At 36.4% G+C, this 17,127-nt stretch overlaps 1 protein-coding gene across 1 annotated transcript; it reads left to right on the top strand.

The window, feature by feature from the left end:
- On the top strand, nt 4,057–15,383 carry LOC18769465 (protein EFR3 homolog B). Its single transcript, XM_020568378.1, has 20 exons — nt 4,057–4,214; nt 4,389–4,705; nt 6,490–6,564; nt 7,482–7,597; nt 8,100–8,214; nt 8,343–8,471; nt 8,773–8,820; nt 8,917–9,107; nt 9,201–9,397; nt 9,521–9,813; nt 10,022–10,171; nt 10,272–10,700; nt 10,993–11,142; nt 12,146–12,221; nt 13,019–13,146; nt 13,424–13,624; nt 13,737–13,877; nt 14,086–14,199; nt 14,305–14,541; nt 14,750–15,383. The coding sequence occupies exons 2-20, from the start codon at nt 4,559–4,561 to the stop codon at nt 14,912–14,914; spliced, it is 3,102 nt and encodes a 1,033-aa protein (XP_020423967.1). The 5' UTR covers nt 4,057–4,214; nt 4,389–4,558; the 3' UTR covers nt 14,915–15,383.

The raw sequence follows: 17,127 nt of genomic DNA, 5'->3' as shown, positions 1-17,127 counted from the left end.
TCTTTCATGTTTTCTTACTTTGTCTTCAGGTCATAAGGATACAAGGAATTATTCTCTAATAGAAAATTTTTGTTTAGGAACAGGAACATGCTCCTAATTTTGCTTATTTACTTTCATTGTCATTTGTGCAGTGCCATTGTTTGAAATGTGTAACTATTATTAATCACTTGAACTACAATCTCTTTGGCCGGCGGTTATATAATTTTTTTCTATTTTTAGTACAAGTTGTAGTCTAAACTACATTAGATAGGGGGTTTCTTACACACACATTACCATGATGCCCGGGATCGGCTCCACCGTAGCACGATATTGTCCGCTTTGGGCCCCCCTCTCTGCCCGCACGGTTTTGTTTCTGGGAGCTCACGAGCAACTTCCTAGTGGGTCACCCATCCTGGGATTGCTCCAGCCCCCAACTCGCTTAACTTCGGAGTTCCTATGACTCCGAAGCCAGAGAGCTCCCAAAAGGCCTCGTGCTAGATGGATGCGAGTGTGCACATATAAGGCACATCACCCCCTCTCCGTTGGTTGATGTGGGATCTTACAATCCACCCCCCTTAAGGGCCCGACGTCCTCGTCGGAACACTCGCACCACACGGCAGAGTGGCTCTAATACCAAATTGTCACACTGGGCCCCCCTCTCTGCCCGTACGGTTTTGTTTATGGGAGTTCACGAGCAACTTCCCAGTGGGTCACCCATCCTGGGATTACTCCAGCCCCCAACTCGCTTAACTTCAGAGTTCTTACGACTCCGAAACCAGAGAGCTCCCAAAATGCCTCGTGCTAGATGGATGCGAGTGTGCACATATAAGGCACATCACCCCCTCTCCGTTGGTTGATGTGGGATCTTACACTATATAAGCAATCAACATCTTTGCATCATCACGTAAAGACGTTCACCTCCACTCCACATAAAAGCCGGTCCACACATTAGCCTAGGTAAATGCAAATCCTAGTTTGAAAGGCCCTTAGGCTCCCATATCTCAGGCTTGAGAAGAACTTATATGTAGAGGGGATGTGACCAAGTTTATTGTGGATTGTCATAATGAAAAGCTAAAACACATGGTAATGAGTGATTGACCCGGACTAATGTAGCCCCTCTTATTGTCAATTTAACACATACCGTTAGTTTTTAGCAATCCCATCCAAATCTCTGTTAAAAAAATCACCTGAATCCTGTTACCTAATACTCCCCCCTTGTTCCCTCCTGTTCCTAATATCCCTCTCTCAGTGCGCACCAAATCCAACCATCTTATTATCCCAATCGCTCCCCACTCTAGCTTGACGTTCTGATTCTAGGCAGCCTTTTCGTCAAGAAAATAGAAAACTAATCGAGTCGATTTCAGGTTCACTGCTCAAGTTTCTTTTTGGCTTTTAAAGAAAACTTGGACGTGGACTTAGGATTCCGCGAATTCGGTGCCCCTCTGTATCCATAGAAGGCAAGACTGAAAAGCTTCCGACAATCCAATCAGGCGCCCAGCAACAAATCCCGGACTAATAAATCTCGTCGAATCTTATATTGGGTTGTTCGGTTGCCGAAATGGAAATCCCGTCTTGCTCTTTGTCCCGTTGCTGCATGCTATGTGTTAATTTCTTTTCGTTGATTGGCGAGGAGCTTCTGTAGAAGAATTTGAATGGAAACATCTAGGTCGTCATTGCAACGTCGTCGATTGCCAGCATATCGATTTCTTTCCCTTCACCTGCGATAGCTGCCGTCAGGTCCTCTCTCTTTATCTTTGATATATATTGAATGTTTGGAGCGTCTATAACTATAAGCATATAAAAGGGTGAACTGCAAGTATTCAGTGTTCACCAAATTACTCTCCAAAATGAGCCAAATCTCAATACAACTCCCCCGTCCACCACAACCACCACCCAACGCCGACCCTCGCATTCTCCATGCCCGAGCCATCACCGCCGCCAACATCGACCGTTCTCCACGCAACAACCTCATCACTCTCTACTCCAAGTCCAATCTCCTCTCCTACACTGTTCGTCTTTTTCACCAAATCTCTTCTCCCAATATCGTCTCATGGACGACCGTGATCTCGGCCCACCCTCTTTACCTCCAACAATTCATTTCCATTCTCTTACCCTGCACAGCCTCCCATTGGCCACTGTCCCTCCCTCTCTTTCTCTTCCATTCTCTCTCTCTCTCTCTCTCTCTCTCTCTCTCTCTCTCTCTCTGCTTTGTGGCCTTCTCACACAATTCAATAAATTAACCATAGCCCAATCCTTGTTTCTCACGCTTTTGGTGGCTACCAAAGACCCATCTATATTTCTTCTTTTTGAAGGTCTCGCTCATTTGTTGACATATGCTATCACATCTGAAAAAGGTTGAGGTGAGAGATGGGTGTTAATGGTAATTGAATAAAATTGGACCCATTCTCAATGCTTATGTTATCTTGCAAGTGGTATTTCATGGGTTCAAGACACCTTGCAGTTTTAGAGAGACATATAGGAGAGGGAGGGGCGGCAGTGCTGGGTAAGGGGTTGGGTTGGGTGTGAGGCGGTTCTCGAAGTCATCTTTGTCCTTTTCTGTTTTTGATTTATTTTTTCTTTAGTTTTATTATGAATATAAAAAAGAAGTTTTAAATTCAACTGTAAAAACTTATATTTTTTAATATAAAAAAAATGATACATGATAAATTTTAAATGGGAGTATCACAGGCTGACATGGTGACACAATCCTATTCTATAATTTCTCGTAAAACTGAACACAAAGTTACTCTTTTATGAATCCTTTAACATCACCTGTTGAAAGCCAAATGAGATCTGGACCATCCTTATACTTCTTTTCATTTTTTTTTTCCCTACTGTCTAGCTATTCCGCCACCATGGTTAATGAGGTTAATTTTCTTCAATACTTTTATTTTAAATGAATTCATCTTAATTAAAAAATTTGTATGAACAAAATTCAAATCAAGCATGACCCTGATTAGTGTTTAGTGCGTGTCATAATCATGCCGGGCAGCTTAATTATGTGACAGGAGACACTTGAGTGCTTCCATTTGTCTACTGCCACTTCATTTTGAATTATGCTTCAAAGCTCAATTTGAATTATTATATCTCTACCTTGCTTTAAGGAACAGAAAACAATCAGCAACCTAATAATTTTCCTTTATCTTCTTTCAACCTCATCTATTTGTTATCTTTGTTGTTGGCATTTCTATTTCTATTTTCCCTTTGTATTTATGTTTGTTAAATCACTAAATCAGTTGTGAAAAAGGCCAAATTTCTTTCATTTTTCAATTATTATTATATTTAACTTCCAAGTATACATTCATTGTCCAAACAAAAAAATAAATGAGCAAAAAACATTTTTCGTCACTTAGGTTAGGCTCGAAAATAAATTTGGTCACCGTGATTTCATTTTTTTCAATTTCATCGTCTTATTTTCTCAATTTCATCATCTTATTTTGCCCCAGTCTAACTACCAGAACCTGTAAAAGTTAGATTAACTTGGAGGATTAGAAAAGGGAATTTAGGGTTTTTACTAAGTGGGAAAAGGGGGCTTGATTCTTAGTCAAATTGGATTCGATTTAGGTTTGATTCGGTTCCTTTGTGCTTAAGAGTTCTTTCTTATGGTTAAATTTTTAAAGAAATCAAATTGATATCATTCAAGAAAAAAAAATTGAAATCTAACCACTGTAGAAAAAAAATCCAATACGATAAAGGTAAATTAGTAAAATTAATAAATTGATACAAAAATGAATTGCAATGGAGAGATTTTAGAAATATATCAATATTGCCAAGACGAAAAAATATAGTCCCAGTCTTTTTTTTTTTCTTCTCATTTTTCCCATTCAGGTAAATTAACTGTCAAAAGTCGTTGGGAAAAAAAAAACAAAACAAGAAGAAAATTAATTGTCGAAAAGAGAGAAAGCAATGCACAGCACGTCTGTCATCAGAAAACGTTAATATATAATGCAGCTACGTCGGCATGGGCCCCACAAATCAACAGTCTAGTAATCTAGCTACCAACCCCTGGGGCCCACAAGTTCAACCGTTAAAACGTGTAGGCGTTTTTTTTTTTCCTGTATCATTATTGGCAGGCTGGACGGATATTATTTTGAGTATAAATTCAAATTGAAAACAAAATAGGGAAGACACAAAAGAAATCGCGGTGGAATATGCTGGAATTCCGGTGGATTTTCTGCACGGCATAAGATGGATTTTCCAGCCTCAGCGTCTGCTCTTGCAGGCATTCAAATGAGGTAATTTTTCTCAACAACAGTTAAATTCTGTACAAATTGATCAAGTTTGTGATGAGTTTTGGATTTTCTCTTGGACCCTTTTGGTTGAATTTTGAACCCACTTTGGCATTGCATTGTTCTTGAGGTTTTGATTGGTTTTTGAGGTTCGTGACTTGGGGATTTTGTTAATCTCAGGCTGGTTTTTGTACAATTTGAGAGATACCCATCTCAGTTTTTGAGCCTTTCTTTCCCTTCTCTGCACCCAGAGCTTTCCTCATAGATTTGGAAGGGAAAGAAAGGCCAATTTCTGGGGTGCCCATTTTCATATCTGTGTGAAGTGAATTGTATGTATCTTGAATTCAAAAATGAGTGCCGTTTCGGGAATACTTTCGCGCCAAGTTTTGCCTGCATGTGGTGGCCTTTGTTTCTTCTGCCCGGCATTGCGGGCCAGGTCTAGACAGCCCGTCAAGAGGTACAAGAAGCTCATAGCTGACATTTTCCCTCGTAACCAGGTTTGTTTTTCTCGTTTTTTTATCATAATGGGTTACTGTTGGATTCTATCTTAAAAGGGTCATTGCTACTTGTTTCTAAGTTGGTTCTTGTTATTGTTGCCTACTTTTTGTGAAGAGAGACTCTTCCAGATGATAATGTATGTCATGCCTGTGTGCATTTTTGTGGGTTTGGAAAAGTGTTGATGTTGTAGTACATATTTAGTCCTTTGATAGATGTTGGACTTATGCTGTGCAAATGCAACCATTTGACATTAAAATCCAAGTAATGTTTTTCCCTCAGTGAACTGAAACTGAGAGGAAGGTTCTTTATAACTTGCTTCCAACCATTACATAATTTAAACTAAAATTATAACATCGTAACGTGTAAGTTGTACTTGAGTTAACTGACTGGTTATCTGCCCATTCATTTTGTATGTGTTAACCTATATATCTATTTAATACCATGTTGGAAACAGGGTCTAGTTATCTCAATTCCTGAATTAATTGATGAGCAAGAACCTCATTTTGAGTAAAATGCATATTGTTACTTCAGAACACAATCATGTAGACAGATATCTGATAACTGATTGAAAACGGTGTATCAGCTAGTGTTGTGTGCCATGTGCAGCTGAATTGAGAATTTATGCAGTATGCATCATTGTCTAGTAAAGACTCGTATTGCATAACTTCAGATGATAGTGATCTAAATAAATGCTGAAACTGATTATGACTCTGATAACTGATTGAAAACCCAGTCTTTGCTATTGTTGTATGCCATGCAAGGCTGAGCTGAGACTTAGAAAAGAACTTCTTTTATTAAAATATTCTTTGACTTCATAACACAGTCCTGCATATGAATGTTAAAATGTTTATGGCTCTGACAATTGAAAATAGAGTTTCATAATCCTTTTGTGCCATCTCGTTATTAAGTGTAGACCTTATGCATGATGTGTTGATGGTGTTCTGTTTTTGTGTTTTCAAAGTTTTGATTGTTATCTTCCTTTTCACATTATGATATGTTTCTCATGAATATAATTCTTATACACTAAGGTGTAGTTTAGAATTTTTTCTAAAAGGTAAAAGGCACTGTCAAGCGGTATACAAAAAGAAAACTTGTTGGTTGCATTTTCCGATGCAACCAATGCCTTGTACATGTATTTTTATTTATTTATTTAAATTTTGTTTATAGAAATTTCAAATCCATGCCCCTACTTCATGCCTTTAAGACTCAATAAAGAATAGTTTACTTTTTTTCTTTTTTTTTCTCTTCTTGTTAAATACTTCTTTATTAAATCTTTTTTTCTTTTCGTTCTTGTAGTTCTTATTCAACTTACCTCAGCAAAAATTCTCTGAGATCATTATGCAATAACGTATGTTTTTTTTTTTTTTTTTGTTACTCCATTTAGGGGAGCACACACTTCTTCTTTTTGTTTTGGCCAGAACCCATACTTCGTTGATTAACAAATTCTATGGTTAGAAGCCATCAACTTTATTTCTTTGGATCCTTTACAAATATGAATATTCCGAGATTGTCTTCCAGGTTTTGTGCCATTGCACTGAATTTACTGATTGTGCATCCTGGTCTTCTGGCTTTTCTTAAAAAATGTTGTTTCATTGAGCATGATGCATCTAAATTCTTCATGACAGATGTTTTACAAGTATGATTCAATTTGTTTGATTATGCATTTTTGACATCGATGTTTTTTCACTATCTTAGTGATCCATGTCCCTTCTCCGTTTATTATTCTGCCCCAAATTTTTTATGTTTATATCAAGATTTAGGACTTGTTCTTCACACTTGACAGGAAGAAGGACCAAATGATCGGAAGATTGGAAAATTGTGTGAATATGCTGCCAAAAATCCTTTGCGAATTCCGAAGGTATAAATGATATCATTTAAATCGTTACTCTAATATGTCTTAAGTTAGGGCTTTTTTCTCAATCAAACGCTTCACTAAAATATATATTACTTTGAGTGCTCTTAGCATATAACTTAGTTAACTCATAATAACTCTACAAAATGATTACTGTATTAATTTAATTGATAAAAAGTGTCAAGAGAAGACAGAGACAGAGACGGAGAAAACATCAGGAAATAAAATAACCAAAAGAGTTGAGAGAAAAGAGAAACTAAGGTGTACGTGTTGCAACATGGCATGTAGTTATTAGTAAGTCAAAAAACACTCTGTGTGTGTGAGGAAAAATATGGTGTACGCATTGAACGCAGGCGTATATGCATGTAGTTACTATGAACTCACAATATACTCTCTCTCTCTCTCTCTCTCTCTCTCTCAACCTTTCTTCATAAGTGTATATACTCTGTGTGTGTGTGTGTGTTTCCTGAGGGCTATGGCAACAAGTCTGAAATGTATTCGTTAACGGAAGACTTATCCATTGCGAAAACGAACACTTAGGAATTGCAAAGATAAAAGCGATCATACAACAAAGATGTGGATTTCAGATCAGTTACTGCTATTGAATTTGAGCAAGGGTTAAACCTTTTTATATTGTTTTACCTTCTCTTCCTTTTCTTTTTCTTTCTCTCTCTGGTGTTGCCTATGGATTCAAATCTTTTTCTTGCACCAAATACGTGATATATATCTCCTTGCGATAAATTTTGAATAAGAATTTAGCCTTGGTTTCTGCATAGAGTGAAATATCTTTTGTAATTATAGTATTTCCCAGTAGCCACATCTTGCAGATTTTCTTAAGATCACTTTATGATTAAGCCCCGTCTGCTGATAAATACTTCGAGCATTCTTTCTCTTTTGACTAAAATTGTAAATTGTGTGAGCAGATCACAAATTTTCTTGAGCAAAGGTGTTACAAAGAGTTGCGGAATGAGAATTTTCGCTCCACAAAAATTGTCATGTGCATCTACAATAAATTGCTGATTTCTTGTAAGGAGCAAATGTGAGTTATTTCTCTCATTCTTAATTATATTATTATGGTTTTGCACACACACGCGCGCATACTGTCTGCTTCTTAAACAAGATCCCTCGCTGTTCGAATGAAGAGCCAAAATTTTCTTTTAAAGTGGTCCCTTTGAGGGTTTAACTTTAAGGTTTAAACATATGGCCAACACATAAACCATAGAGCTAAACCCTAAACCCTATGGTACACCATGAAGGAATCAACCTTATTCTAACTGGGAAACAGAAACTAAAGAGTTAAGGGCTGTGTGAACAACCTATAGAACTGTTTGAATGCGGGATCCCCACGTAAAGTTTTTTGTGTGAATCTGGACTATTGAGGAGGAATCATATGTCTGAATGTGCGGTTCTAATCCACATTCTAGCAGGATAAAATGCCAACTACCTGGAAAGATCTCTCTCTCTCTCTCTCTCTCTCTCTACGTATGTATATACGTGCATATATTTTTGTGTATTGATTTTTATTCAATGACTTTTCATAGGCGTCTCTTTGCGAGTAGCTTACTCAGCATTATGCATACTCTGCTGGATCAAACACGACAAGATGAAATGCAAATTATAGGATGTCAGACCCTTTTTAACTTTGTAAATAATCAGGTTTGTGGGTTTGTAAATATACTTCTATATTTAGTCATAAATCACCGGATACTAAGCTTCACATGTAATTTATTACCATGTTGCCTACATAAAATTCCAAACTCAATTTGTCTCACTGAATTTTGCAGAAGGATGGAACTTACATGTTTAACTTAGAAGGCTTTATTCCAAAACTCTGTCAGATAGCTCAAGAGCCAGGGGAAGATGAAAGAGCAAACAATCTACGTTCGGCTGCACTGCAAGCCCTTTCTTCAATGGTATTTCCTTAATATTATGTATCTTGTAAGCTTAACATTATACCTTAGCAATAAGTTTATGACACATTGAATGCATGTGAGGTTCAGAATGCAAAATGCTATCAATATTCCTTATATTTAGCAATTTTATCCCCTTTACCATGAACAATGAATTCCTGTATATTATTTACCTGTTCAAGCTGTTAAAAGTAAAATAATATAATGATACTCTGTTGGCAATTTATGCCTTCCGCAACATTTTTCCTAACGATGGAACCTATATATCGAATGCGAAATTGAATTGTCTACCTTTTCTTTGTAGGTTTGGTTTATGGGTGAGCACTCTCATATATCAGTCGAGTTCGATAATGTAAGTGCATTGGAAGTTTCTTAAATCTTGTTTCAACTTGCAAGTAATCTTGGTATAGTCCTCTTGACATTGTTTTTTTCCCTTATGTTAAATCAGATTGTTGCAGTAGTCTTGGAAAATTATGGAGGTCATAAATATCCTTCAGAGAACCTTGAAAGTTCCAAGAGCCGGTGGGTGCAGGAGGTGCGAAAAAATGAGGGTCATGTTTCTCCTTCACCAGATGTCAATATCAATGTTCCTTCTTGGAGCTCCATTGTGGATGAAAAAGGCGAACTAAATGTGAAAGTGTATATCTCTATTGGCACAAGATTTTTTCCAAAACCATTTCATTGTTTTTTCAATATGCATATCAGTTATTTATTTCTTTTCTTATCCTATAGGGAAGATGCCAAGAACCCCTGCTTTTGGTCAAGGGTTTGCCTGCAGAACATGGCAAAGCTGGCCAAGGAGGCTACAACAATAAGGCGTGTCCTGGAATCTGTGTTCCGTTACTTCGATAATGGAAATTTATGGTCTCCTGAACATGGTCTTGCCTTTCCAGTGCTAAAGGAGATACAACTTTTGATGGATACTTCTGGTATTTAATTTTAATTTTTTATGCATTATTTTGAGGTCCTATCAGCTCTTTCAACCATAAATGCTGTTCCTCTAGTCTTCCATTGATAACTTATCCAGCCTTTTTAATCTTTGGTTGTTGCAGGGCAAAATACCCATGTTTTGCTCTCCATTTTAATCAAGCATCTTGATCACAAAAATGTCCTTAAACAACCCAACATGCAGCTCGACATAGTGGAGGTTACCACCTCCCTTTCTCAACTTGCCAAAATTGAGCCCTCTGTGGCAATAATTGGTGCAGTAAGTGATGCCATGAGGCATTTGAGGAAGAGCATACACTGCTCGCTTGATGATGATAATCTGGGAACAGATGTAATAAAATGGAACCGAAGCTTTAGAGAAGAGGTGGATAAGTGCCTTGTACAGTTATCATATAAGGTAATGCTAATCTGCTACAGTTACTGAATTAACCTCGTACCCACAAATCCGTCATCATGTTAGTTTTGATTTAGAATTGCTTGCATTGTTGGTGGTCTTATCATTTCAAATAGTTTAATAGTCTTTATAAGTTTCCACATGCTCAAATTTCACTGAGATTGTTACTGAATTTATCAACTGTATAATAACCAAGCTGTTTGTCGAACAGGTTGGCGAACCCGGGCCAATTCTTGATGCTATGGCTGTTATGTTGGAAAATATCTCAACTATTACAGTTATAGCCAGAACTACAATTTCTGCTGTTTATCGTACTGCTCAAATTGTAGCTTCCTTACCCAACTTGTCCTATCAAAACAAGGCAAGTAGTATAATGTATGGTCTTTTACTTAATTGTCTTTCTGAGATACTTTCAGTCTTATAAATAATTTTTAATTAATTAATTTATAATCTTTCTTTAGGCATTTCCTGAGGCATTGTTTCATCAATTACTCCCAGCTATGGTCCATCCAGACCATGAAACACGTGTTGGAGCGCATCGTGTCTTCTCTGTTGTTCTTGTGCCATCTTCAGTTTGCCCTGGTCTATCCTCATCCAATACTGAATCAAAAAAGGCCTTTGATTTTCCAAGGACACTCTCCAGAACTGTATCTGTATTTTCTTCTTCAGCTGCCCTTTTTGAGAAGCTAAGAAGAGAAAAAATTTCTTCACGGGAAAGTATTTGTGAAGACAATGATGAAAATGTTGTTAATGAAGGGGAACAAAGAGACACCAATAATGGGATTCTGAGCAGATTGAAATCATCTTATAGTCGGACATATAGCTTGAAAATTTCGCCTGCACCTTCAACACCAAATGAAATTTCTATGAGCAATTCAACCAAGGAACATGTGAGTTTTAACAATTTTAGTTTCTTTACTTTAGCTTTTCCTTAAAACTTATGAAATTCTTAACCATCTTCAATGTACTTATCTAGTTTGCATGGGGCTTACAGTGAAATTACTTTGTTTATTGAAGAGGGTTGGGTATTTTTAATTAAAAATCAGAATTATATTGAAAACTCCAATCTTTCTGTCTCTCCACGTGCCAAATGGGGCTGCACATGAGGGAAAGGATGCTAGCTTGATATACATTGTTAGCATTTACCAATGATTTTGTGTCTTTGCATTTGTTAAACCTCAGGAAGCCAATTCCCTCAGGTTGAGCAGCCACCAGATAATTCTTTTGCTTTTATCAATTTGGGCACAATCCCTCTCTCCTGGGAACATGCCCGAAAACTATGAAGCAATTGCTCATACGCATAGCCTCGTATCACTTTTCTCTCGGGCCAAGGTAATTTCTAGAACAATGTTTCTTGATTAGTCTTTTCTATTATATATGTTGGCGATGCCTTTTCTATGTTATTTTCTTTTTATGGTGCTTTCACTTAGTTGGAACTCCTTATATTTTGCATGTTTGCATTATGTCTTGTTACTGCTTAACACATCTAGAAAATAGGGAGCATAATCATCCCTTTTTCTTTTTTATGAAGCCTCTTTTTAACTGGAACTGCATTAAAATGTTAGAGGCATTTTGTTCATTTCAGTCTTTCTGAAATATTAAACGCCTTCTTTTGTCTTTTGTTCTTTTTCTTCAGAATGTCTTTAATTTATTCTGTATCGTCTTAGTCGCATTTTTTGGACTTGGGGACTAGTAAAGGATTCTTCCATAGACTTCCAGTCATATGCCATGGCACCTCGCAACAGTTAGGGTAGCTTTGGTTATCGTGCAATTGCAATAGAATGAGAGATGACTTTCTATTTTCATAGATTAAAAGGGGAAAGTAAAAGAAGAAAAGAAAACCTTGTCATTTTGTTTGAATATTCAAAAACATTCTGAAGAGTTAATGCCTTTTGATATGATATAGATGGAAAATGATAACATAACTTCTTTGATTACCACAAAACCCGTCTTAGTTCCTTGCTCGTTTGAAGCTCATGAAAACATTTTTCTTTCCAGAACGGCTTCTTTTATACTTTTTTCTTTCCAGAACTGCTTCTAACTGCTTTATAAGCTTCACAGCTCACCTACCATCTCATAGGTCATTGTGCTATGTAGTTAAGAGGGTATTGTCATCAGGGAAAACTCTGATTCTAAAGTATATGGTAGAAATAGAACCATGTGACTATAATTTCATTTTTCAGAGTTTAACTGCTATTATGAATTCATGGATGACTGTAGAACTTTTGCCAATTCTATAAAGAGATGCTGGCACTTTTTTTTTTTTTTTTCCCTTCGTATCTATTGCCTTGTTTTCCCTTTTTTCGTTCATCTCATTGTTCATCTTTTTTTGCAGCATTCCAGTGTTGAGGTTCTTGTTCAAAGTTTCCAGTTAGCATTTTCCTTGCGGGACATATCTCTTACTGAAGGAGGTGAGCCCCACAGTCTGCCCAAACTAAATGCATACCTTCTATGCATGTGTTTCCATTAATGACAATATACCATTATTTGTTGTTTCCATTTACTAATATTAATTAGCTAGAGAAGAAAACATGAGAAACCTTCGAACTAAAGATAGATGTATATAAAAGTAAGTAAAACATTAGTTATAGCCCGGATGACATGATTACACCAGGGAACTTTTGTTTCTAAAAATTTTCATAATCCAGTTCTGACAACTTTGAACTCGGTATTAGCATGTGAACAAATTCTGCTGATTCTTTTTCTAGTTGTATATCAATTGGTTTAGGATATATTTAGGCTGACCCCTTTCCCTAATCTATACTTTATAATGGAGGACAATGATTGCTCCGATACTGAACAGCTGTAGGGCAATGACTGCTGTTATACCAAATTGATGTAGCATAGAAATTGAGGTTAAGCGTGCTCACAGTATTTCTTGTATCAATATGCCAAACTCTCCCTAACCTTTAAGAAGGCCTCTATTAACATAACTAACCACAAAACAATAATAACAATAATTTTTGGTAATATTATTAGGTTGTAATCATAATTATTACTATTATTAATAGCCAGAGTATTATACATATAGCCGAGACTCCAATTCTAGGAATAAAAAAATATATTTAATTTCTACTCGTCCACCTATGTGCAAAATAATTACTATTTCTTCTTGCGCCCATTGCCATACTGAATTCAAGAAATTTTGAACAAGCTTGACTTTGCATGATTGGGATGTCAGATAGCAACTTTCCCTCTTTCATTTCAGGGCCATTGCCACCATCACGTCGCAGGTCCCTCTTTACCCTGGCAACATCAATGATTCTCTTTCTATCAAAAGCATACAATATTCTTTCTCTTGTTCATAGAGCCAAGGCATCGCTTATGGATAAGACGGTATGTGGTATATTGTAATTTGTAAATAAAGCTTATAGTTTATTCATATTGGTTCTCTTGTATGTGATTTTCTGAGGTCCCATAAGATCTAAATTCTCTTTAAGAACCATTTCTTGCATATGCTTGTGATTTATTGCTTAAATTAATCGATTCCAAGCACTTGGAAGACACAAAGAAAGTGAGCCAGTACTTATGGTTTCTTTTTATGTGAGATTTCCATAATTAAACATCTTTCTAGCTCAGGAAATAGATTTGAAGACATTATATTCTTATTCAGGTTGATCCGTTCCTACATTTGGTTGAAGATCGCAAGTTGCAGGCTGTTAAGACTGGATCTGACCATCCCACAATTGCTTATGGATCTAAAGAAGATGATAATTTGGCCTTAAAATCTCTATCAGAAATAGCTATCACTGACGAGCAAACAAGGGAATTCTTTGCTTCTCAAGTTGTGAAGAGCTTGGACAAATTGTCAGATGTAAGCTTTTATACCAATTGATTTAAGCGACTTCGACTGCCTTTTGATAATAAAAGAAAACAAAAGTCATTTGTACTATAATATCGATAATGAATAGGGAGCTATTATGCAGTCTGAACTGTCTACTATAAGGGAGCAGCTGGTCAGTGAATTCTTACCCGATGATGTGTGTCCACTGGGAGCCCAGTTGTTCATGGATGCTCCACAAAAGTTATATCAGGTTGATTTAAGCAATAGTGAAGCTATTAAGGAGGTAATTTCCCTGCATAGCTTTCAATTCTCTTCATTATTATTATTTTTTTTTCCTCTTTTCTTTGTTGGTAGGGAAGATCCTATGCCTTGTGTGTGAGGGTGGCAACTATTACATAAGCGTTGAGCAAGAAAGATGGGAGTCAATCAACTTATTTATCTAAAAAGTTTTCTTAATGCTTGGGACTCATAATTTTATTCTTGTTATGCAGGATGCTCCAATATTTTCTTTGGATGATGATTCTTTTCCAGGTTCATTTGATAGCCAAAAGAACAACTCTGCGAATCTTCCTGATCTTTTGAGTGTCAATCAACTTATGGAATCAGTATGTTAGCCACTACATGTTTTTGTTGGTTTGTTAATGAAGAAAAATTCAGAGAGAGGAAGGTACATCGTGACAATATTTTGAAAGCATGCTTTATGCACTCAGGTCCTGGAGACAGCACATCAAGTTGGAAGGTTGTCAATCTCAAATGCACCTGATGTGCCTTACAAGGAAATGGCCGGCCACTGCGAGGCACTCCTGATAGGAAAGCAACAGAAGATGTCCAGTTTGATGAATTTCCAACAGAACCAGGGATATTTGATGAACCTATCTTTACATAATCGTAACGATGATGTGAAATGGATGACGTCCTATTTCCAAGCTGATGCCGGTTCCCATAAGGTACTTCCTGGCTTTAACTTAAACCATGGATACTTGTGCTATATCAATGTATATAGCTACGCATACCATGCATGTGCTCTGGCTGGAATTTTGATGTAGTTGAGTTGTAAAGATGCATACTCTCCAGAATTTTGATCTGCATGCAAACTAATTCACACTGTTTCTCTCTCTGTGAAAATCTAATATCGTGAACTTGAATGAAATGCAGAGCGGTAATCCTTTTGCTGATCAGACTGCCACTTCATACATACCACCCCAAACCCCAGGCTGTGTCCCAATGATGTGTGCAACTGAGTACCAGCAACATCCCTACTCCTTCAGACTACCGGCATCAAGTCCATATGATAACTTCCTAAAAGCTGCAGGCTGCTGATGAAAGGAAATTTTTGGTAATCCAGTGAATTTAAAATGCTCAAGGGTTACCGGCTTTAGGTAATTTTTTTTTTATAGCTTTTCCTTCTTCTTTTAGGCTTTGTTACTTAAGGAAGAGATTGTTGTCACCAAACATCCACCAAATTTTTAACCCTTTTCGTTTCCAATTCCTTCATTCTTTTCATTTTCCCAACATTTAGTAGTTGACTGTACCATTGGTCTTATGAAGTTCTCATAGCCTTGTAGACTTTCTCGTTACTGATTCGATCAGTTTTGATGTATAAAATTTCATTTATTTGTTACTTTCAATTGTCACTGTGGAGCTGTATGTGATTTGCAAAGTTCACTCCCACCCAGACACAAGACATATCTGTAGTTCTCACTTGGGTTTCTTCTGTAGCTCACTATGTACATGGAGCTATATTTCTTGCCATATCTTTACTTGCAATATATACAAGTGCTATTTGTCACTTGCAATTATTTGACGGAAAGTTTGATGAAACTGAACTTTGATACAAATTTGAAACATAACATGTAGTTTGGGTGGTTAATTGTAGAACATTTTGGTCCATGTGGGGCTTGCACAAAACTGAAAAAGTTCAGTGGTATTGGGGCTTGCACCTAGATCTAAGAATTTGTTTTTTTTTTTCTTCTTATCTTTTTCACTCTTCTCCTTCTCTTTACTTTCTAGGTTGTATTCTCAAACAAGGTTTTACTCAATATCACTCTACTGCACTTGCTCGTGCATTCTGCTCCTGCCTCAGATAAAATCTTTTCTTCGTTGTTTCTGGTTGAATGAAATGCTCTGGCCTCCACTATTTTTCTGGGCTTCAATGAAATGCTAGTAATTAAATAATAAATTAATAAATGAATAGAAGAACAAGGATGCCACATAACGCATCTTGAGGAGGAGGGGGTTGGGGGGTGGGAGAGGGTCTTTGTTCAAAGTGAATGGAAGAACTATGGTGGTTTTGATTTGCCTTCTTTCCCTATGCTATTTGATAATGGAAAACCACATCAATCTAGACTATGGCAATTGGTTGTTGGCCATTGAGTTAAATGGTTTCATAATATTTACGTATAGCTCACAGCACATAAAAATTTACCAAATACTTGCACACTAATTATTATACCATCATCACTTTTAATAAAAAAATTTATCAAATACCAAATTGATTTATTCATGAAAAAACAAAAAGGATTTTCAATACTAAAATCTTTAGAGCCTGTATGGTAACGTTTTAAGGGGTTTTTTGTTTTTATTTTTTTTAAGGGGTTTTCATTTTCAAAGAACAAAAATGAGGTAAAAATACAATTGGTGGCCCAAAATTAGAAAACACTGAGAATATGTGTACTTGTAGAAAACAGAAAAAAGTTGTTTTCATTTTCATGGGAAACGTTTTCATAAAAATAACTCACATATTATTATTTCAAATTGTACTACCAGACATGTTTTCATTATTTTTATTTTCTAAAGATGTTTTCTAATTAATCTACCAGACGCATTTTCATTTCCTGAAAATGCAAATTTGTTTTCTTGTTTTCATTCTCTAAAAATATTCTAAAAAAACATTCTCTAAAAAAATTACTGAACGAACCCTTAGTATTTTCGATTAGGTGTCAAATAAATAACTAACATTAATTACATTTTTTTTTAGAATACACGAATTACGTTTTCTATCTTAGTAGTTTGACGTATTTTTCACATTGGTCCACGTTATTTCGATTTTAAAAATTTGTCATGTAATTTGGTTTCAAACAAGTCCAAAACATATCATGGGTGCTGTGGCTATTGGGTTTTGGGAGTTTACAATCCTTATGGGTCTATTGTTTGATCATATACGTATGATGCGATTTCGCCCCCATTCTCGTCGGTCGATTCTTTCGGGTGTCTTCATGGAACCCATGTTCTTGTGGTTGCGGTGATGATGAACTTGGCAGCAATGGCGACGGCTGGTGTTTTTTAATAACCTTCTTTGGTAGGGTTGCTAGGGTTTGTGGTAAATGTTGTGCTTTTGGTTATGGGGTTGGTTCAGTTTATTTTATTTTGTTATATTGTAATATATTGAACTTGAGCTGTTATGCTTTGGCCTGGTTGTAATGATCTGTTCCTTTTTACAGTTTTGATTTGTCTATATCATTTAATCATGTAATCATTTTACAGTTTTGATTGTTACCTAAACAAAACTACATGAGTAAGCTAAAATGGAAATA

This window comes from Prunus persica, chromosome G7 (assembly GCF_000346465.2).
Source record: "Prunus persica cultivar Lovell chromosome G7, Prunus_persica_NCBIv2, whole genome shotgun sequence".
Classification (NCBI taxonomy): Eukaryota; Viridiplantae; Streptophyta; class Magnoliopsida; order Rosales; family Rosaceae; genus Prunus; species Prunus persica.
The sequence above is the reverse complement of the archived record's forward strand: the minus strand, read 5'-3'. Positions and strand labels throughout refer to the sequence as shown.